The following is an 18,693-nucleotide window of genomic DNA, read 5'->3' as shown; positions in this document are numbered from 1 at the left end:
TGTCATTGCAACCACGTAGGGTATAAAAATGTTAAATTCAGCTTTTCAATGGATGCTGCAGGATTCTTTAATTTGTCAACTGGCTTCTAGGCCTGTTACTGGGGCTTTGCACTGATGCATGAATAAGGTGAGACTCTACAGGTGAACAGGGTATAAAATACCACCGTGTTATTTCCCCCAATTAATCTTAAGTAAGGAATATTGAGTGTAATACTTTCTAAGTCTTAGTTTTATTAAAATATTCACTTTTTTTTTTTTTTTTTTTTGAGCAAAAATTGGACAAAGCTCAGTTTTTGATGGCTGCTTTTTACAGAGCTATATTTGTGTTTGTTGGTTTTTGTAATGGTCTTAAAAAAATAAAATTATTGTTTTTTCTGTATTCCAAACTTTGAGTTAGTTTCATTCTCTTTCTAATGTGGCATCAATTTTTTTTGTTTCCATTGTTTTTGTGGTTGTTGGAATATTCTTGTTTCATTTTATTGACAAATTAATCAAAAGATTCTTTACACAGCATATTTTTGATATATTTTCTTGTTTCTCCAGACAGAAAAAAATGACCTTTTCACCATGTTTTCAGGAATCAGATTGATATATTTATAAATCTTTAGAAACTTCAATAATATAACACAGAATCGAGCTGGGGATTTTAAAGAATGTAAGTGCTACTTAAATGGAGATTTCTAGGCTCAGAATACAGAAGCTACTTTGGGCTGTTCCCTTATTCACAAGGGGTCGCCACAGCAGGTAGCTCCACGTTTGGTTTGGCAGTTTTTATGCCGGGTGCCCTTTAATGCTGCAACTACAAAGGGATTTCTGTGTCCTCCCAGGACTGATTGGGGATTTTTTCACCTGTTAGGTGAATGCATCAGGCTCAGAATATGTGAGAAAAAAAATCAAAGCAACCTTTAAAGATATACATTGTAAAAATGTTCTTGTAAAACCTTAAGAGGTAAGTTACTATGAAAGTTCCCCTAATAATTATTGACATAAAAAAGGTTTGGCATTGCACATTTCCCGAAATTTTATATTTAAATATGCAGATGAGCTGATGTATTATCTAATATGCATTCATTTGCATAGATAATGCAATGGAGCAAAAAGTGTTTCTGCCTGTAATGTCTCGCCTTAATAATTCATATTATTATGTCTCACTAACAAAAGAAAATAGAAAACAGAAGCATGTTTTATTTCCAAGAACAAAGGAAACAGTATTTTTTGCAATATTTGGCTGTTTCTAATGACTGAAGTGACACTGAGCAAATACAAATACATACAGGAAATACTGTTGCTTCGGAACAAAAGTCAAACAAAAACGAATAGCGTGAAATTTGAAGACAACATTGTGCGCTGCTCCAACAGACTTTATTATACAGTAAAATCGTCTGCTTCTTCCTCACGCTGAACCTCTGATTAAACTTCTCAAAAACCTCACTGGAAGGATCCCTGAAAGCCAAACCTTTGTTCTTTTTGCATAATAAGGCTGAAATCGGTAACTACATTTACAGCACGTCATAGTTTGTGATTACAATTGAGTCACATCAAAGGGCCACTTGAAATAGATACATTATAATATTAATGCTCAAACACTGATACACTGCGTTAGGCTTGACTGCAGTACAGTGAAAGAAGCCACAGTTGATGCCAAAAATAATTATGTTAATTCTTTCTAGCAGCTGTGCAGACATCTTTTCTTTTTTTTTTTCTTCATGTAAAATCAGAAAATATATACCTGTATCAAACTGTTATCTCTTTACAAATTCACTAAAGTGCTCTCGCGACTCACGCCATTCATCTGTGTGGATCACCGGTGACTAAATCTCCAACTTTCCCTCTTTATCTCCTTAAGATACAATGTAGATAAATGATCTGAGTGTGCGTTAAAGGATGGAGCAAATCAGACTCTCTCTCTTTCACACACACACACGCGCACACACACTACGCTAGTTATCTTTAAGATCCAAAATGTAATAAATGTTGTCCTTATAAAAGTATTTTTCACAATTTAGACCTTTACATTATCTCCATTATGTAAAATAACCTTGTATTAAGCTGCAGATTTCTGCTTCTCTATCCTTGGTCACGGATGCTCTTCCTTATTCATGTGTCCCAGCAGGATTGAAATGGAGTCTATACAGTTTTCCTTATGTTGTAGGAATTTAAAAAAATCATCCATCTGTCTGTTTCACTCTCACTAGAGTCAGTTCACATCTTTGCTTCTCAGAAAGTCCAAAACCTTTTTTCCTTGTTTGTGATACAAAAACGAATGCTTTTCCTCTCTTTTGCACCCACACCCTGTGTGCTCTGTTTATTAACTGCTTCTGAACACGTCACAAAAGAGCTGACTCTAACGTACTTTTCTGCTTTGGTGAGGCATCAGTGATGCCAAAGGAATTTCATGACTGTGACTCTCACATTCTCTGTGAACAATTTAGAAAATGTGATGAAGAAATTAGAGAAGCATTCAGTCACACACTATTTCTCTTATTTTCATAATGTGTACATTGTTGCTCTGAAGGCATCTCATACTGAAGGGGCTTTTTAATGCAAGCAAGAGTCCAAACAAACTGTGGGTTACATGCAAACCGCAATAAAGAGAAAACCACTTAAAGTGCAGGCAGTAGCAGTAAATACAGACTATATCAGTAAGGAAAGTATTTGATGTACAACTAATCTTTTGTTCTCTAAGGCAAAGCATGATCACAGACTCTAAAAATCTTATAAGTTTTGATATCCAATGCGAGGTTGAGACTGAAATGTTATAAAGTAAAGTCAGTGTTGTGCCTGGAGAGGTTTGGAGTCTTTTCTTAATGCCAAATGTGGCTGAAAGTTTCAGATTGATGTTGTTCCGTTCATGCTGGCGGGTCTGCGGCCCCTGCCTGCACCCTGACGTCGAAGTGAATGGAGAGCCACAGCACAGCAACCTCTCAGCAAGGACCCGATGTGGTACACCGGCATGACCTCCTGTGGTGCTCCTCGGCATAGCCATGCCATGGTTGGAACCACCGGCACTGCCAAAGCCAAGAGATCTACTAGGAAGTACCGGCTCCAGTGGCACCGCTGAGCGGAATGACCTTCTTCACCAGCTCCTCCATTTTCATCCTTATTGTCTTCTTCTATCTCCACTACTGTAGCTTCCTGCTTAACTGGTAGTGGAGCTATAGGGTGGGGCTGGCAGGTCTGAGGTCCCGCTGGTTTGTCCGGTTCTGATGGCTCTGCATTGTAAATATACTGAGGAAGGGATAGAGGAGGTAAAGATGATGGAAATCGTTGTTGTTCTGATGGGGTTATGTCTGCTGAGACTAAAGAAATTACACTTGGGCCTTCTGCACTGCTTTCTTCACAAAGCCAGGTCATGGTGGGGCTGCAGGCCTGGGAGCGGACCTCTGGTTTCTTCTCTGCTGCAGGAACAGGAATGGGGTTAGACTCAGTAGCAGAGACTGCAGCAGCCGTAACCGGGACTGCAGCAGCCGTAACCGGGACTGCAGCAGCTGTAACTGGGGCCTCCTCCTGAGGTAAGTGCAGAAACAAGTGATGGTGGGGGAGGTAGGTGTGTCCACTGCACCTGCAGCTGCTACTGAGAGTGTGGCAGGAGTGTGAGATTGGCAACACAGCCCCACCGCTGCACAACCTTTCATAGGTGGAAGAGCGTGGCACAGCTGGGGGGCCTCGGATGTGGCTCTGTGCCGGCAGCTGCTCTGACAGCAGGGCCGCCTCCAGGAGCAGGTGAGTTTGTCCTGCTGTTTGCGATGCTCCGCTTGGCTCGGGAGCACTTGAGCCGCGCTCCAGCTGCAGAGCCTCGCTGCTCAGTCTGGAGTGGGCGGCGCTGCGGGTTAAAGTGCTGGCTGGGGAACATCCACAGGAGCGAGACTTCCCACCTGGCCGACCTCCCTGCAACCCTGAGAATGGCTTGTGGTCATGGGAGTCTTGTTGCCGTACACCCAGGTTGGACCTTACCGACTCAACCACCTCCTGGAGATGCTGGATCTCCTTGCGGGCCTCTTTTAGGGCTAACTGGGCCTCGACACGGTGGCATTCCTCTTCTATCCAGTCTTCCTGCATCCTGTACAGCTGTGCCCTTAACTCATCTATTTCACAGTCCCTGATGAGGAAGTAAAGATTTTTGAATAGCAGTTATTTTTGCAGAGTCACTCATACACAGACACAGTGTAGGGAAGCACTAGGGAAGTGCAGAAAATGAAATAGCATTCATACAACAACAACTGCAACCACAACAAGGAAAGTAGGCGTATAGAGAAAAAGACTAACCTGTGCTGTAGCCTTTCCACATTTTCCCTCAGTCTGGCTCGCAGGTGTCGTATACACACCTCCTTCTGTTGAAGGGGTGTAAGGTACTGCTCTGGGGTCGGGGGCCTGATCCCATGGTTGTCGCTGCAAGCTGTGTGCTTCACCTGACGTCTGAATCACACGTGAATGAAAAAGGTTGGATTTAATCACATATGATGAGTATAAATTGATAGCTGACTGACAGTGAGTAGTAAAGTATAGTAGCATTAAACAGAAATCTGGTGATATAAAATAAAACACAAACCAATCCAACAACCTTCCAATAAACCCTTACTCTAGATTAATATCAGCCAGTTTTTGCTGACATTGTGTCAGCACTGGTAATTCAGTTCAACAGTTATTGCAGAAGCCGAGGGGTCCTGAAGTCTCAGCTGGCAAATCCCCTGTAAGAGCGTGCCAGTCCGACACAAGACTAACACATTCAGACAGTCAGTTACATCCATGGCTTTGGGCAATTCCGTGTGCAGTCCATTGAACTTGAATGTTTTATGAGAAGATGACTGAGTATAAAAAGATCTGGGGTAATTTTAGTAACATTTTGGTGTCTTATTTTCCGACTGTTAGACTACAGGAGTGTAAGTTGCATGTTACCTGGGGGTACTGGGATAAGTCCGGGCTGTAGGACTGCCCTCTGGTGGCCTAACTCGACCAGGGTAGGTGTGAGTACTTGATGTGTCGCTGTGGGAATATCGCCCGCTGCCGCCACTAGTTCCCACCGAGCGCCTTGTTGGGAGATCAAATTATTACTTAATAATATTATTATTAATAATGACAAAAATCAGATTTCAATCAGCACAACTATAATCGTAAGAGGATTTTTATTTCGATGTGCAAAAATTTATAACTGGAGAAAATTTAAAAAAGCAAACATCAATGGCAACAGATACAAGACAGAGTCGAGACGCACATTCAAGAAAGAGCTGGGGTGGAAGTGGGTCGCAAAGCAGCTTGCAGATATGCAGCAACTGTAAGCAGGCTGAAGCAGCTTAAATAGCATGCCCTATATGAGCCAATTTGATGTGTAGAAAGATAGCTGCTGAGCTGGTAGGTGCTGATTTGCTGGGGTGACAGCTGAGCTTGAACTAATGCTACACTCAATACGTAATATTTTTTGCCATTTGGCTGAAAAAAAAAAGAGAGAAAAATGAGAAGAAACAGTACCTGCGCTGACCTGAGGAGGGCTTTCGACTCGGAGTTAGAGACATCGATGTGCAAAGGAATGTCCAACGTCTCCACGGCTCTCTCTAGAGAGGGACACTAGGAGCCCTCAGAGCTGCGCTGTAATCACCGTTACAGACACAAACATATCACAGGTAAAACCAGCATGAAGAAAACTGAATCCCAAAACCTGACAAGGAGCGTGTTTTGCTTCTAAAACACTGTGTCTTGTGTGCGGCCATTATGTGGCTCTAGGCTGGAAGGCAGTGACAAAAGTCTAACGCTAACACTTGTAAAATAAATAGTCTAGGCAGCAGCAGATAAAGCCTCCTTTCTCTGCTGACACAAAGGCGACACAGTAAGTCTACAATCAGCGCAGCTGCCTCTCTCTACGTTGTGTCCTCCCTGTCTGCAGAGCTGCAGGCAAACATAATGAAACTTCACATTAACTGCTATAAAAAGCTATAAAACAGAGACAAAGCCTCACTTTTGGTGGCTGGCAGAGTCAACAGTCACTGAGGTTATCAACTGTTCACAAATACTTAAATAGTGGAACAGAGATGGTTCCTGCATGTGTTTGTACTATTGTAATTTCAACTGTGTTAATCTCTATATTTAATTTAATATATTTCATTCCTGTCTTCTCCAACATGAAGGTTTGAATCAGTTTGAATCCCTTCTTCACAACAGCAGGTTTAAAACGTTAATGTCAGCCGTGGTATTAAAACTCAAAACAACCTGACTACTGACTGAAATACTGGGCTGGCCCACCTTTTGCCCTCAGAACTGACTTATTCCTTGCTTTCCTTCCATCTTTCAGTAAGGTGCTGGAAACACTTCTCGGAGATGCAGCTGCTGCAGATTTGTTAGCAGGACATTCCTGATGAGAATCTACTGTTCCACCCTAACATCCAAAAGGCGTTCTATTGGACTGAGATCTGATGAATGTGCAGGGCACTTGAGTACAGTGAACTCACTGCCATGTTCAAGAAACCAGTTTGAGATTATTTCACATGGCGTGCTATCCTGCAGCAAGTAGCCATCAGAAACTCAATACACTGTGGTCATAAAGGGATGGATGTAGTTAGCAACAGTAAGTGTTCCAAGAAAATATCACCCACATCATTGCACATACACCGGCATGAACCATTAATACGAGACAGAATTATTTCAATCTGCTAATATCCGATTTTAGTGAGTTTGTGTGAATACTAGCCTCAGTTACCTCTCCTTGGCTAATAATAATAATAATAAGAAGAAGAACTTTGATGTGTATAGCATTTTCAAGATACCCAAGGACACTTTACAAAAGAGTAGAAAGCAAAAAGGCTGACAGGAGTGGCACTTGCTGTGGTCTTCCGCTGCCCTAACCTGTCTGCTTCAAGGTTCAACATTTTGTGTTTTCAGAGCTGCTCTTCTGTATATATTATAATATAATGAGTGGTTATTTGAGTTACAGTTGCCTTCCTCTCAGCTTGAAGCAGTCTGGCCATTCTTCTCCGATCTGATTCTCCTCTGATCAACAAGAAATATCCACCCAGATATCTCCTGCTCACTGGATATTTTCTCTTTTTTCATTAATTCTCTGTAAACCATAGAGATGATCATGTGGGAAAATCCCAGTAGATCCTCAGTTTTAGAAACCAACAACTTGAGTTTAAAATCACTTAAATCTGCCTTCCCTCCTCATTCTAATGCTCAGTTTAAACTTCAGTAAGTTGTTTTGGCCATGTCTACATTCCTAAATGCACCGAGATCCTGGCTTGTGGTTTGGTGATGAGATATCTGAGTTCAAGAGTAGATGAACAGGTTACCTAACAAAGTAGCCGGTGAGTGTATATTGGATTGAAAGCAAATATTGCGTATTGACTTTTTCAGAATTTAGACTTGTTCGGTTTATTATTATCAGATATTTCATAACTGCATCTTCCCTAACTGTGATTGTAAATCAGGCTAAGTATTTACTAATTTAAGCAGTTTGATACATGTTGATAATGAAAAAGAATCTAAATACATATACATTCCCTGAATTTAATTATCCCATAGGTAAAAATATTGTTTTTTCACAGATAAATCACTTGTATAATCAAGGTGATCTAATGGTAGCTACAGCCCATTTCTGTTCAGCCCAACCAGCAAAAAAAATCCAAGATGAGGACAAAATGTTCTCATCTGTTTTCAGAAGTCTCACAGCTCTGCGTAAAGCTTAAGGAAACCTGCTGATCCACGCTCAAAATGTACCAGCAATTCAGGCAGCTGCAGACACAACAGACCTGTAACACTGCCGCTAATGAAAAGCGCACCCAGCGAGCCGGAAGAGTCTCATTGTGCCCTATATTTAATTTCTAGGACGACGAGGCGGGAAATCTCACCTCCCTCTCCTACGTCTGCGCAACAAGTGCTAAGAGCTGGCGAGAAATACGCAATCATCTTACGTAAGTGTGAGTTTCGGTGTTCACTGTGTAGGCGAGCAGCATCAAACAGCCGGTGCATAAAACTGTACTCAAAGCAGCATTTAGGCACTCTGCAGAGGATCCAGGAGGTGGGGGATGCCGGGAATGTTTCCGGATAAATATCACAAGGAGAGATGGGGACGGTGCGCTTTGTCCTTGAGTCATCATTACGGTATTGAATCACATGATTTTCAACATCTGTCGCCTAAAATAAGACGCTGTTAGATAAGCAGTTAAAGAAGTCTCATCACTTTCGCATGGCCAACTGACTGCAAGCGAGTCCCTAAATAGGACACCCAACACCCCAGCAGGTACTTTCTACCGAAGACAACGCTTCTAATCGAAACCGCTGACAAGCACATTTCGCCCCAGCTGTGTCCTACATACGATCATGTTGAGTAACCGTATGATACGGTTACTAAACAAGGGTATATCACCATGTCTCTGAAGCTCAAAACAAACGTTCCCTGCAGACACAAAAGACCGACAACAACCTGCATGTGAAGCGGTACCATTTGGGCAGGTGGCAGCTGTGCATCGCGGAAAAGCCTCGGTTTCTGCCTGACTTAACGGTCCCCGGTGGCAGCAAGAAGAAAAGATGCTGGTGGTGCTGATGAGGGTCCATCCTGCAGCCATGAAGCCCGCAGATTAATGAGGCGACTGCGTCTGCTGCATCGCTGCTTCTTAAAGTGACAGCAGGGAATCATAAAGCCTCATCCGGCAGGATGTACCCGCATGTCTCCGTTTTCTGACAGGTGAATCCTTTATTCTAATAAAGACAAGCAGGCTGCTGAGCTCCCTGTTCAACAACCCAGCTGATGGACGGACTTGCAGAAAGAAAATCATGCTCCAATTCACAGATAAAGCAAAGTTTGTTTGCATAGAACAGAAATAAATACAAGTCTGTGCTTTGATATATGCATTTACTTTAATGCAATCCACAATGCTTCAGCCAATACAAGACACAGCACGAATAGAGAAACTTCTAAATTTTCACTACTTAAATAATTAACTTTAACAACATATTTCTACCTGCTAAAGAGTCACGTTAAATACTTTGTTAAAGAAAGTTTTGAAGAATGAAGAACAGCAACATTTCAGATAAAACAACTAAGAGCTATGTGACATTTTTTTTGTGTAACTGGTCACAGAAATAACTTCTGAGATCTTGTGTCTGGAATAAATATACACGACAGAAAAAGCAGAAAGCAGACTAAAACATATAGAGAATTGAATATGTAAAATCAGAGACCTGATAAAACAGTCTGGCCAAGCATTTTAGGAAACGTGTTCCTTCACTGAAACCCAGAACAAGCAAACATATAAACAGAGTAATATGTGTTCATTTAATGCAGTTTATACTACTTATTCCAGAAGCTTATTTCAGTAACTTTAATATAATCTTATCAGAGTTAAACAGACACAGTGATTCTGCGTCATTTACAAACCCAAGCTGGCATGTTAGAAGACTGACTTCTGCTTTTTACTAATTGTAGAATTTGGGTCCAGGTGTGGCAGAGATGTCCTCATAGGGAGCGGTCTGACACAGGCGGAGGACTTCTTGTTTTTTCAGGACGAGGAAACAGAAGAAGGTGGTTGCAGCTTGCCAGCGACTGCTTCCTTCACAAATTCCCTGCAGGCTGAACGTGGGGTCTTTGCTGTCATACTGGCTCTGCTGCAAACACAAACACACACAGACAAGAGTTTAATTTCCTGTACATCACCCCTAATCCTCTCCCATCCCTCTCATTGTTAAATTCCTGTCCACGCTGACTACAGTTTCTGATATTCAGGGTTAAGTAGGGCATGGTGCAGAAAAACACAGTACAGGGTGTCCACATTTAAAATAAACTTATTAAGTAAAATTTGATTGTCAACTAATTTTGTTACTAAATGGCTGCGATCAGATGTGCTAACCAACAGACCAGCAGGTCCTTTCTTTTTGGTAAGTATAAACAAAACTTAATCCCTTTACATTTATGTATATGTTAATTTTCTCTTTTTAATGCATGGTGAAGTTACATTTCTGGATAGTAACAACTCAAATAAGTTTCAGAAAGAGAAACAGAGACGACCCCGGTATGCTAAGCTTTTTCTGGACTTTGCTACTCTCCTTTAGGTCAAGAAGATTTGTTCAGTTTTATTCTAATTAGTAAAAGGATACCGTTAAACAATTCTTGAATACAACATCTCCCTAAGGCCAACAATGATATCCAGAAGGTGGTGAGGTTATGTCATTGACATTGGGACAACTTTCATCTTGGAACCAGTATTCAAAAAAACCCCAAACCCTTTCCTAAACCTGGAAACTGGTTAGTGATTTCCTGGCAACCAAAGGTTGCTAGGGAAAAATGTGTTTTCTTCACATAGTTTCGAGTGGTTGTGGGAGGCTGCTCACACTCGCTAGATAAAATTGGTCGCAAAGAGGACGCCACACTCAAAACCTCCACGTGACTGATTTTGAACAATCAGATGTGCCCTATTTAGACCCTCAGTAGCAGGATCGCAGATGTCAAGCCAAGACTGTTAGCTGTCATTTACTCAACACTGAAATGTTTGCAGAGTAATCAGGATGTTGTTATCATATCTATACCATAACAGTCAGGTCTGAATTTTGTCTCGATCATGCGTTTTTCAGGAACCAAGTACTAATGTTAAGTCAGCTTATGTAACATCCAAACTGAAATTAAGTAGACCCCATGGGACAAACAACACTCCTGTGTCCTGAACATGCATTCTTCCCATCTATTTTAATTCCAGTTACATCCAAGATCGAGTAGCTGGTGCGACTTTAATTCTAATGTCCAACCATTTATTTTTAGAGTCTTACTTTTAGAGCGTTCAGAAGCTTCTGTGCTCGCCTGGTTATCCTCCTCTCCTCAAAGTCCTGGCTATTCAGCATAGACTGGAGGTAAGAAAGGCACCATATTTCAGTCAGTGATGCTGGGCACATCGCCAAGGCAGGGTGGGAAATGAACACCCGCCATCTGTCAAGTGCTAATAGATTGGAGCTCATCTACTGTATTAGCTATTTTCACACACAATCATCCATTATTAGTTCACTTTCATTCCACAGTTAAGGTCGGTGAGAAGCAGAGGTTGGCAGAGGACAGTTTCCTGCCCTGCTTCTATTTGTAACTGTTTGTGTCTGCAAGCACCTGAGTGTGGAGGGAAGTTGACTGCGTGCTGTGCTCCAAGTAAGGCGGGTGGACAAATATGGAGTCTTCAGATGGAAGTGATGGATGAGTAAGCTCTGACCTGTTTTCATCCTGGTAGAAAGAGCACAGATTATGAGCTATGGACAATGAAAAACAGTGAAAGCAGGGGAACTATAATAAATATATATATATTTTTTTTACATAACATGTTAATACTTACTTGTGTGAGCTGTGAGTAGCTCTCACGCTGGCTGTCGTTGACGTGATCGTGTTCAGTCAGCTCAGTGTTGTGTGTTTTTTCAGGATCAGCTGATAAATCCATGACACTGACTTCTGTAGTGAGGGCACTTCGTTCCCTCTGAGCTAAGGAGCAGGACAAAGCACATACATTAAAAACAATATAGCACCAAATCACAACAACTGTCACCTCAAGGCGCTTTATACTGTAAGGTAAAGACCCTACAATAATACAGAAACAACAACAACAAAAGAAATCTATGAGCAAGCACTTGAAAGCAGTGGGAAGGAAAAACTCAATTTCAACAAGAAGAAGCCTCTGGCAGAAACAAGCTCAGAGGAAAGATCATTTTATTATAATCTTTCCTACTTTCTCCACCATTCTTTTGTCTTTTTACCCTTCTGCCTCTCAGCTTTAACTTTGTTATATTACACATGTACTGTAATAACAGAAACAACACCATAGAAATGAATAAACAAACATAAAATACCTTTATGCTCTTCGTGGCGCATCTCCTCAACATCCTCACGTACACCACGGCGCTTCACTTGGAAAAAACTCCTAGCAAAAAGCTGGAAATGTAAAATGTGACATAACATTAATAGCAGGGATTCACCTTTGTCTATGCGCCAAAATGCAAAGTTTAATCAAAATCACCTCATAAAATCAAAAAGCCTTTACTTGATTTAAACTGGCTTATCTATTATCTTCCCATGCACCTCCAGAACGCCTCGAGCACGGCTGCTATTTTGAGACCACTTGGTGGAAGTCTCATTGTGTCCTCTCGCACTATATACATCAGCAATGAATGCTGGATCTCCTGCAGCGTGTCAAAATGAGAATCCTTTAACTGATTCTACATTTTGTGCAAGAGAAGCAACTCACAGGGAAGCAAATTTGGCAAGTGACAAGTTATGATTGCTTCAGTGTAGCCAAAAGTCTCTTGCGTTTGGATCAAACCGTGTATTTGCAGTAATCATTACAGCGTTTCCACCGTATGCCCTCCCTCAGATAACTCAGCGATTTTCAGATGAAGACAATCACCAGAAAACCCAACACAAGCTAAAGCAACAAGCATGTTGCCGGTCCCACTCGTGATGCTTTTGGTCTTTCGGGCTTTACCTGAAAACTAGTTTTAGCGATCGAATTCACTATCATTACCAAAAGTTACATTAGTTTAAAAGACAAATGAATGATTCCTCTGTAAATACGTTTAAAGCTTGTCGTGAAATTGCAGAGTGCTCAGCTTAAATAGCAGCGCTGGAAGCTGTCTGGAAGTGGACCAGAAAAGGTTTTTGAAGGCGAAAATCATTTATGTGACTCCCAGAAAAAACAGACAATAGTGGTGATATTATTGTGGGATTAATATTGTTGAGAATGTAGCAGGGTTTCACCTCCTTTATCTGGAGCGATAAAACAGTGGAACACGGCTGTGCAAAGAGTTTATCTGCACCTCCGCTCTCTTTCCACTGCATTAGCTGCACAGTGGGCGGGGCCATGTCCAAAGGAGTGACCAGATCTGAAAAGTCAGAAAGCTGCTTTCTGATGCATTCGTTGCTCAGCTCTTTAGTCTGATCCACCACCAACTTGCGTTTCCTCTTCCCCTTCTTCCTCTCAGAGTTTGCTGAAGAAAAACAGTTAACCATACAAGAGTTTATGTGAGAAAAAGAGTGGCATTTCAGCTGTTCTGATGTGAGTGGCTTTTGATTGGCATGCTTGGTGCTTACGAGTGATGGGCACAGGTTCGAGAGCAAAGGCCTCCTCATTAGCGAGCAGGGTGGTCTGATTCGCCATCGGGGTCTCTACTTCCATGGAATCCGTTCTGTTAGCATCTGCCAAACATATGGGCTCTGTTCAGAGCAAACACAGCTCTTTACTCTCTTAATGAACAACACAATTCCCTTGCGCTGCTGTACAATCAAGCGCATATCACTTGCAGCTGTTTAAATTAAATTGAAAATGTGATTTAAATAGCTAATGTAAAATACAGTCACAATGAAATATCACCTTGCTGATCATATAAAGGCGAGCTCGGCAGGTTTTCATTTTGTGGATTCTCCTGGATGAATTCTGTGGCCTCAGCATTATCACTGGACTGCGCCAGAAAATCTACAAAGTCAGTGGAGGAAAAAATAAAACATATAGTTAATATGTTTTAATTCCATTTTAATTCTGATATGTGAAAAAGCAAAAAAAGAGACCATCTGCAACCATACAACCATTCATTATTAAAAACTAAAAAGCAGATAGGAGCCATGCCGTGTCTCAAAGGCTATTTATTCTTTGTGTTACAGTTCAGATGTTGGATCCCTGAGAGAATACAGGAACATGAGTCCTGTCAAGGACCTGAAGGCCCAGACAGACCGTCTCCTCTCACAAACACCAAAGCTAATAGCAGATGTGAGCAATCCAGGTCAAACATTTCCGTTTATAACCAGGACAAGGATTGCAAACACCACTGGAAAAAGGAGAGCTTTGATTGAGTTTATAGCATATCCTGTGACATTTTACTCAATCACCTACTGCAAGAATGGTTTATACTCCTTTTTTGATCTGTATGCATTTGGTGACAAAACACCAATTTTTAATGGCCTGCTGAATACTGATATATTTGAAAGAATATTTTCTGGCATCACAACTTTACAGTAAAGGTAACACTAGAGTCAGTCAGTATCCCAGAGAGGGATCTGTTTTTAAATGTTCTTCTGGCTAAAAACTGACTGTAAACTGATCCTCATCAATTCACGTAAGACTACCGAGTAATCAGCACCTCCAAATCTGAGGAGTTTAAGTATCTCGGGGTCTTGTTCACGAGTGATGGGAGAAGGGAGCGGGAGATCGACAGACGGATTGGTGCAGCGGCTGCAGTGATGCGGACGCTGTACCGGTCTGTTGTGGTGAAGAGAGAGCTGAGTGTAAAAGTGAAGCTCTCAATTTACCGGTCGGTCTACGTCCCTAACCTCACCTATGGTCACGAGTGGTAGTGACCGAAAGAACGAGATCGCGAATACAAGCGGCGGAAATGGGCTTTCTCCGAAGGGTGGCTGGCCTCTCCCTTAGAGATAGGGTGAGAAGTTCAGCCATCCGGGAGGGGCTCAGAGTAGAGCAGCTGCTGCTCCACATCGAAAGGAGCCAGCTGAGGTGGTTCAGGCATCTGACAAGGATGCCCCCTGGGCGAGGTTTTCCAGGCATGTCCCACCGGGAGGAGGCCCCGGGGCAGATCCAGGACACCCTGGAGAAATTATATCTCTCGGCTGGCCTGGGAACGCTTTGGTGTTCCCCCGGATAAGCTGGAGGAGGTGGCTGGGGAGAGGGAGGTCTGGGCTTCTCTGCTTGGGCTGCTGCCCCCGCGACCCGGCCCCGGATAAGTGGAAGAAAATGGATGGATGGAATACCGAGTAAGTCAAATCCTCGGTCCTCATCCCCGAATGCATCTCCATGTTGAGCCAAGCTCTGGAAGCTCACATCCATCAATACATTATGATAACTATGGCGCTCATCTCCTACAATCAACGACAAGTAAGGGAAGAAATTAATAATATTCTATGACAGAATGAAATCAGGCTCAACAGAAACAAAAACAATGACAACTCAACTTAAGCAAGAAAACAACTCAGCTCTTACCAATGTCTGCAAAGTTTAGAAAGTTATTTCCAAAGTCCTCTTTCAGAGTGATTTCCTCCAATCGACACTGGTTCAGTGAAAAGTGGTCCACAACATCTATGTCACTGGTGTGTGGACACAAACAGAATACTTATTCATCAGGTTTAAATAAATAACAAGTAATTAAATTATGTATGATTGCAGGGCAGCCTTACTTTAGGAAGTCAACACAGAATTATAACTTAGAAAATAGGTAAGTCCACAATCAGCCTTATATTTTTTTATATATTTTATATGAGCAATCCTTTTATTCATATCCTTTTATATTGACAAGCATGTCATAAAAATCAATTCTATAAATGACAGGTTAGACGTGTTGGAGAAGTGAGGAAAACAGTGCCTGGGGTCTGGAAGCTGGGGATCAAAGGTAGTGAAATCTTCGACCAAGGTAATCGCTTTTATTGTGGCCTCAAGCCCCTCCACCGGCAGATCTGTCTGACCTGGTGTATTATGAGAGAAAGAGCATGCAGGTAAATTAAGTTTTCACACCATAGGTTTGATGAAAGACTGTTTGCTGTGATCGTGTACATGAGAAAACCACAAATCAGGTCAAGTTCTTGGGGTTGAAAACGTTCCTTCTTAAAATATGTTGGTTAAGCACTTATGTCATAAATGGGATACGGTCTGTTACCACTTTAGATACATATAAGTGAAACTAATGCATTCTAACACATAGAGCATGTTTTCATAAATACTCCTTTCATGAATATTGCAATGTGCCATTTTTGTTGAAGCTTTTTGCTGCATTACAAATAAATGGCTAATATAAAATAAATGATTACATGGTTGGTTCAAAAACAAACAAAACAAACACACACAGTCTTATGTACCATACACTGTAACTTTAATAAACCCAGGATTAATTGTAGGATTGTTAGACTGGATTAATCGTATTAAAATCTGAATGAAATTTTTTTTACATGGCAGTTAATCAATTTCTGAAAACCATCCTTTCCTTATTATCAGCCGGTAAGACCATTTCCCACACCCATAAACATAAACTACTCTACACTCTTTTTATATTGCCAACACTTTACTCACTTTTAGTCACTTACAGTTATTTATTTACCTTTTAGTCACTTTAATTTTAAAACTGTGTATATACTGTATATTCTGTGTATTTATTATCTCACTCCTATTGCCTGTTTATGCCCTGTCCTCATCTTCAACATCACGCTGCTCTGTTGTATCTTAATTGCCCCTTGGGGATAAATAAAGTCTTTCTGATTCTGATCAGATTGTGAAATAAGTTTTGGTTCTGCTAAAATTCAGGTTTTAGCTTTATTTATTTACGAGGAACTGTCACATAAACTGTACAACAATAGCTGCTCCGATTAAAAATATTTTACAATGTTATTCTGAAAGAATTTAAATTATTTAACGCACACACAGACACACACGCGCACACACACAAACTTCAACAAGGCGGGGTTACCTGGCCTAAAAGCTGTTTTAATCTTAATCAGGGCATCGCTGCAGTCTGCAAGGAGATACTTTGCTTTTCTGGAGTAGATTCGAACCACACCAAGGAGCAGATGACCAGATGTCCGCAAACCAATTCTCACCTACAAAGAACACACAAACTGACGTCTCAGACTCACTCTTTATATAGTTAATATAAAAGATTAACTAAAACTAGCCATTAAAAAGCGTTTTAGTTATTTCAGGGATGAAATCATGATTATTTAACTCAAAGACTAAAAAAAAGTGTGTTTATTTAAACTTAAAAAAGTAGACACCTGACACTCATCTCCACCCTGCCTGTGCTCTGTATAAACCCAGAAAAGGGAAAGCAATAGTCTTTATCACTGTGGTTAAATTTGTTAAGAAAACTATTTGTTTAATAAGACTGGGATGTCTGATTGTGTTGTGTGTCAGCTGCCTTCACTGTAAAGTTTCACGTTCATATTGTGCTATCTACTTGCCCATGGGAAAATACCTCCTATACTCTAATAATTAAAAAGACAAAAAACAAAACAAAACAAAACAAACAAACAAACCCCAAACTAAAAATAACATAAAAACCGAAATGAACCAAGCAAATCCACTTTAGGAACTGACTGAAACTAAACGGAAATGAAAACAGTTCAAATAGAATAGAATGGTCCTTTATTGTCATTGCTCAAGCACAACGAAAAATCATAAAGCTAATGTCAACATAAAACTATAATAACTGGCTTAAGTTATCCCATAATATGTGGTTATGGATATGCGCTTTGAAAACGTTTACCTTTGGTGAAATTATTTCTCTGATAGTTGTTTCCAGGTTACATTCAAAAACATGGGCCTTTGTTAGCTTCTTTTCCCAGTGGGCTGCTAGCCAGATTTTGGCTAGTGATCCGCGCTTAGAAGTGAAGAGTTGTGTGTAGAACATCATGTTGGTAAGTTAGCTGTCACCTGTGAGGGAAATATCAATGTTTGTTTAATTATGTTTCACGTCTCGGCTGAATTTTCTCATGCTGATTTAGCTAAGTTTAGAAAATAGGTGTTTCCTTGACCGCTAACTAAGCCTGACTTCTACTGTCAATGTCCTCTAACGAAGTTAGCTAAGAGTTAGCTACGAAGCTGTAAGCCTATCAGAATTTTTTCAAGTGAGTTTAACTTCTACTGTTATCAGTGACGCTAAAAGCATAAAGGGGTTATAATAATTAATTTTACACAAGCGCAGTAAAGGCCCGATACAAACACAGCCGCCTACCTTAACTTTGAAAGTGCCGCCTTTTGACATTGAACAGCATAACACCGCCAGGGGTTATTCTGGCGCCATTTACGTCAATTAAAAAACAAACAACAACAGCCAGTTGATATAAATGGCCACAAATATATATATATTTTTTTAAAAACTACTAACATTATAAAAGTACCTGTGGTATTAAAAAAAACAAGAAATCACACATTTCACTATTCAAGCTTAAGTTGAAAAGAAATTCAGATATTTAAATAATTTTTAATCAATTATTCATAAGAATACTTATTAGAACAGCAAAAGAGTGCTTTCCATTAGTTATGTTCATTGTCATTAAAGTTAGTCTTCCTCTAACAATACTGGTCTCTAGCTGTCTAAGTAGTGCTCAAGGACTTTTGCAAAGTGCAACACAATTTCAATTTCAATTTTATTTATATAGCGTCAAATCACAACAAAAGTCGCCTCAAGGCGCTTCATAGATACAGAGAAAAACCCAACAATCATATGACCCCCTATGAGCAAGCACTTTGGCGACAGTGGGAAGGAAAAACTCCCTTTTAACAGGAAGAAACCTCCGGCAGAACCAGGCTCAGGGAGGGGCGGCCATCTGCTGCGACCGGTTGGGGTGAGAGAAGGAAGACAGGATAAAAGGCATGCTGTGGAAGAGAGACAGAGGTTAATAACAGATATGATTCAATGCAGAGAGGTCTGTTAATACATAGTGAGTGAGAAAGGTGACTGGAAAGGAAAAACTCAATGCATCATGGGAATCCCCCGGCAGCCTACGTCTATTGCAGCATAACTAAGGGAGGATTCAGGGTCACCTGGTCCAGCCCTAACTATATGCTTTAGCAAAAAGGAAAGTTTTAAGCCTAATCTTGAAAGTAGAGATAGTGTCTGTCTCCCGAATCCAAACTGGAAGCTGGTTCCACAGAAGAGGGGCCTGAAATCTGAAGGCTCTGCCTCCCATTCTACTTTTAAATACTCTAGGAACAACAAGTAGGCCTGCAGAGCGAGAGCGAAGTGCTCTAA

General features: G+C 41.0%; 2 protein-coding genes across 5 annotated transcripts; both read right to left on the bottom strand.

Annotated features, from left to right (window-relative positions):
• Nucleotides 1–6: 6 nt before the first annotated feature.
• snpha (syntaphilin a) lies at nucleotides 7–8,706 on the bottom strand. 3 transcript variants are annotated; one of them, XM_080294601.1, is made up of 5 exons: nucleotides 8,429–8,704; nucleotides 5,467–5,583; nucleotides 4,897–5,028; nucleotides 4,267–4,416; nucleotides 7–4,099 (listed from the first exon to the last, which is right to left on the bottom strand). In XM_080294601.1, the coding sequence occupies exons 2-5, from the start codon at nucleotides 5,508–5,510 to the stop codon at nucleotides 2,830–2,832; spliced, it is 1,596 nt and encodes a 531-aa protein (XP_080150727.1). In that variant the 5' UTR covers nucleotides 5,511–5,583; nucleotides 8,429–8,704; the 3' UTR covers nucleotides 7–2,829. The 3 variants fall into 3 exon arrangements, with proteins under 3 accessions (XP_080150727.1, XP_080150726.1, XP_080150728.1); XM_080294600.1 differs by lacking the exon at nucleotides 5,467–5,583 and having other exon boundaries at nucleotides 8,429–8,706; XM_080294602.1 differs by lacking the exon at nucleotides 8,429–8,704 and having other exon boundaries at nucleotides 5,467–8,358.
• Nucleotides 8,707–8,822: 116 nt separating this feature from the next.
• rad21l1 (RAD21 cohesin complex component like 1) lies at nucleotides 8,823–17,786 on the bottom strand. 2 transcript variants are annotated; one of them, XM_080294604.1, is made up of 14 exons: nucleotides 17,674–17,786; nucleotides 17,206–17,372; nucleotides 16,411–16,540; nucleotides 15,316–15,415; nucleotides 14,937–15,040; nucleotides 14,708–14,815; nucleotides 13,320–13,421; nucleotides 13,040–13,162; nucleotides 12,707–12,936; nucleotides 11,803–11,884; nucleotides 11,295–11,437; nucleotides 11,075–11,185; nucleotides 10,747–10,821; nucleotides 8,823–9,591 (listed from the first exon to the last, which is right to left on the bottom strand). In XM_080294604.1, the coding sequence occupies exons 2-14, from the start codon at nucleotides 17,350–17,352 to the stop codon at nucleotides 9,403–9,405; spliced, it is 1,644 nt and encodes a 547-aa protein (XP_080150730.1). In that variant the 5' UTR covers nucleotides 17,353–17,372; nucleotides 17,674–17,786; the 3' UTR covers nucleotides 8,823–9,402. The 2 variants fall into 2 exon arrangements, with proteins under 2 accessions (XP_080150730.1, XP_080150731.1); XM_080294605.1 differs by lacking the exon at nucleotides 10,747–10,821.
• Between the last annotated feature and the right edge of the window lie 907 nt (nucleotides 17,787–18,693).

This window comes from Astatotilapia calliptera, chromosome 20 (assembly GCF_964374335.1).
Source record: "Astatotilapia calliptera chromosome 20, fAstCal68.1, whole genome shotgun sequence".
NCBI lineage: Eukaryota > Metazoa > Chordata > Actinopteri > Cichliformes > Cichlidae > Astatotilapia > Astatotilapia calliptera.
Note: the sequence above shows the minus strand (reverse complement) of the source record. Positions and strands in the feature narration are given on the sequence as shown.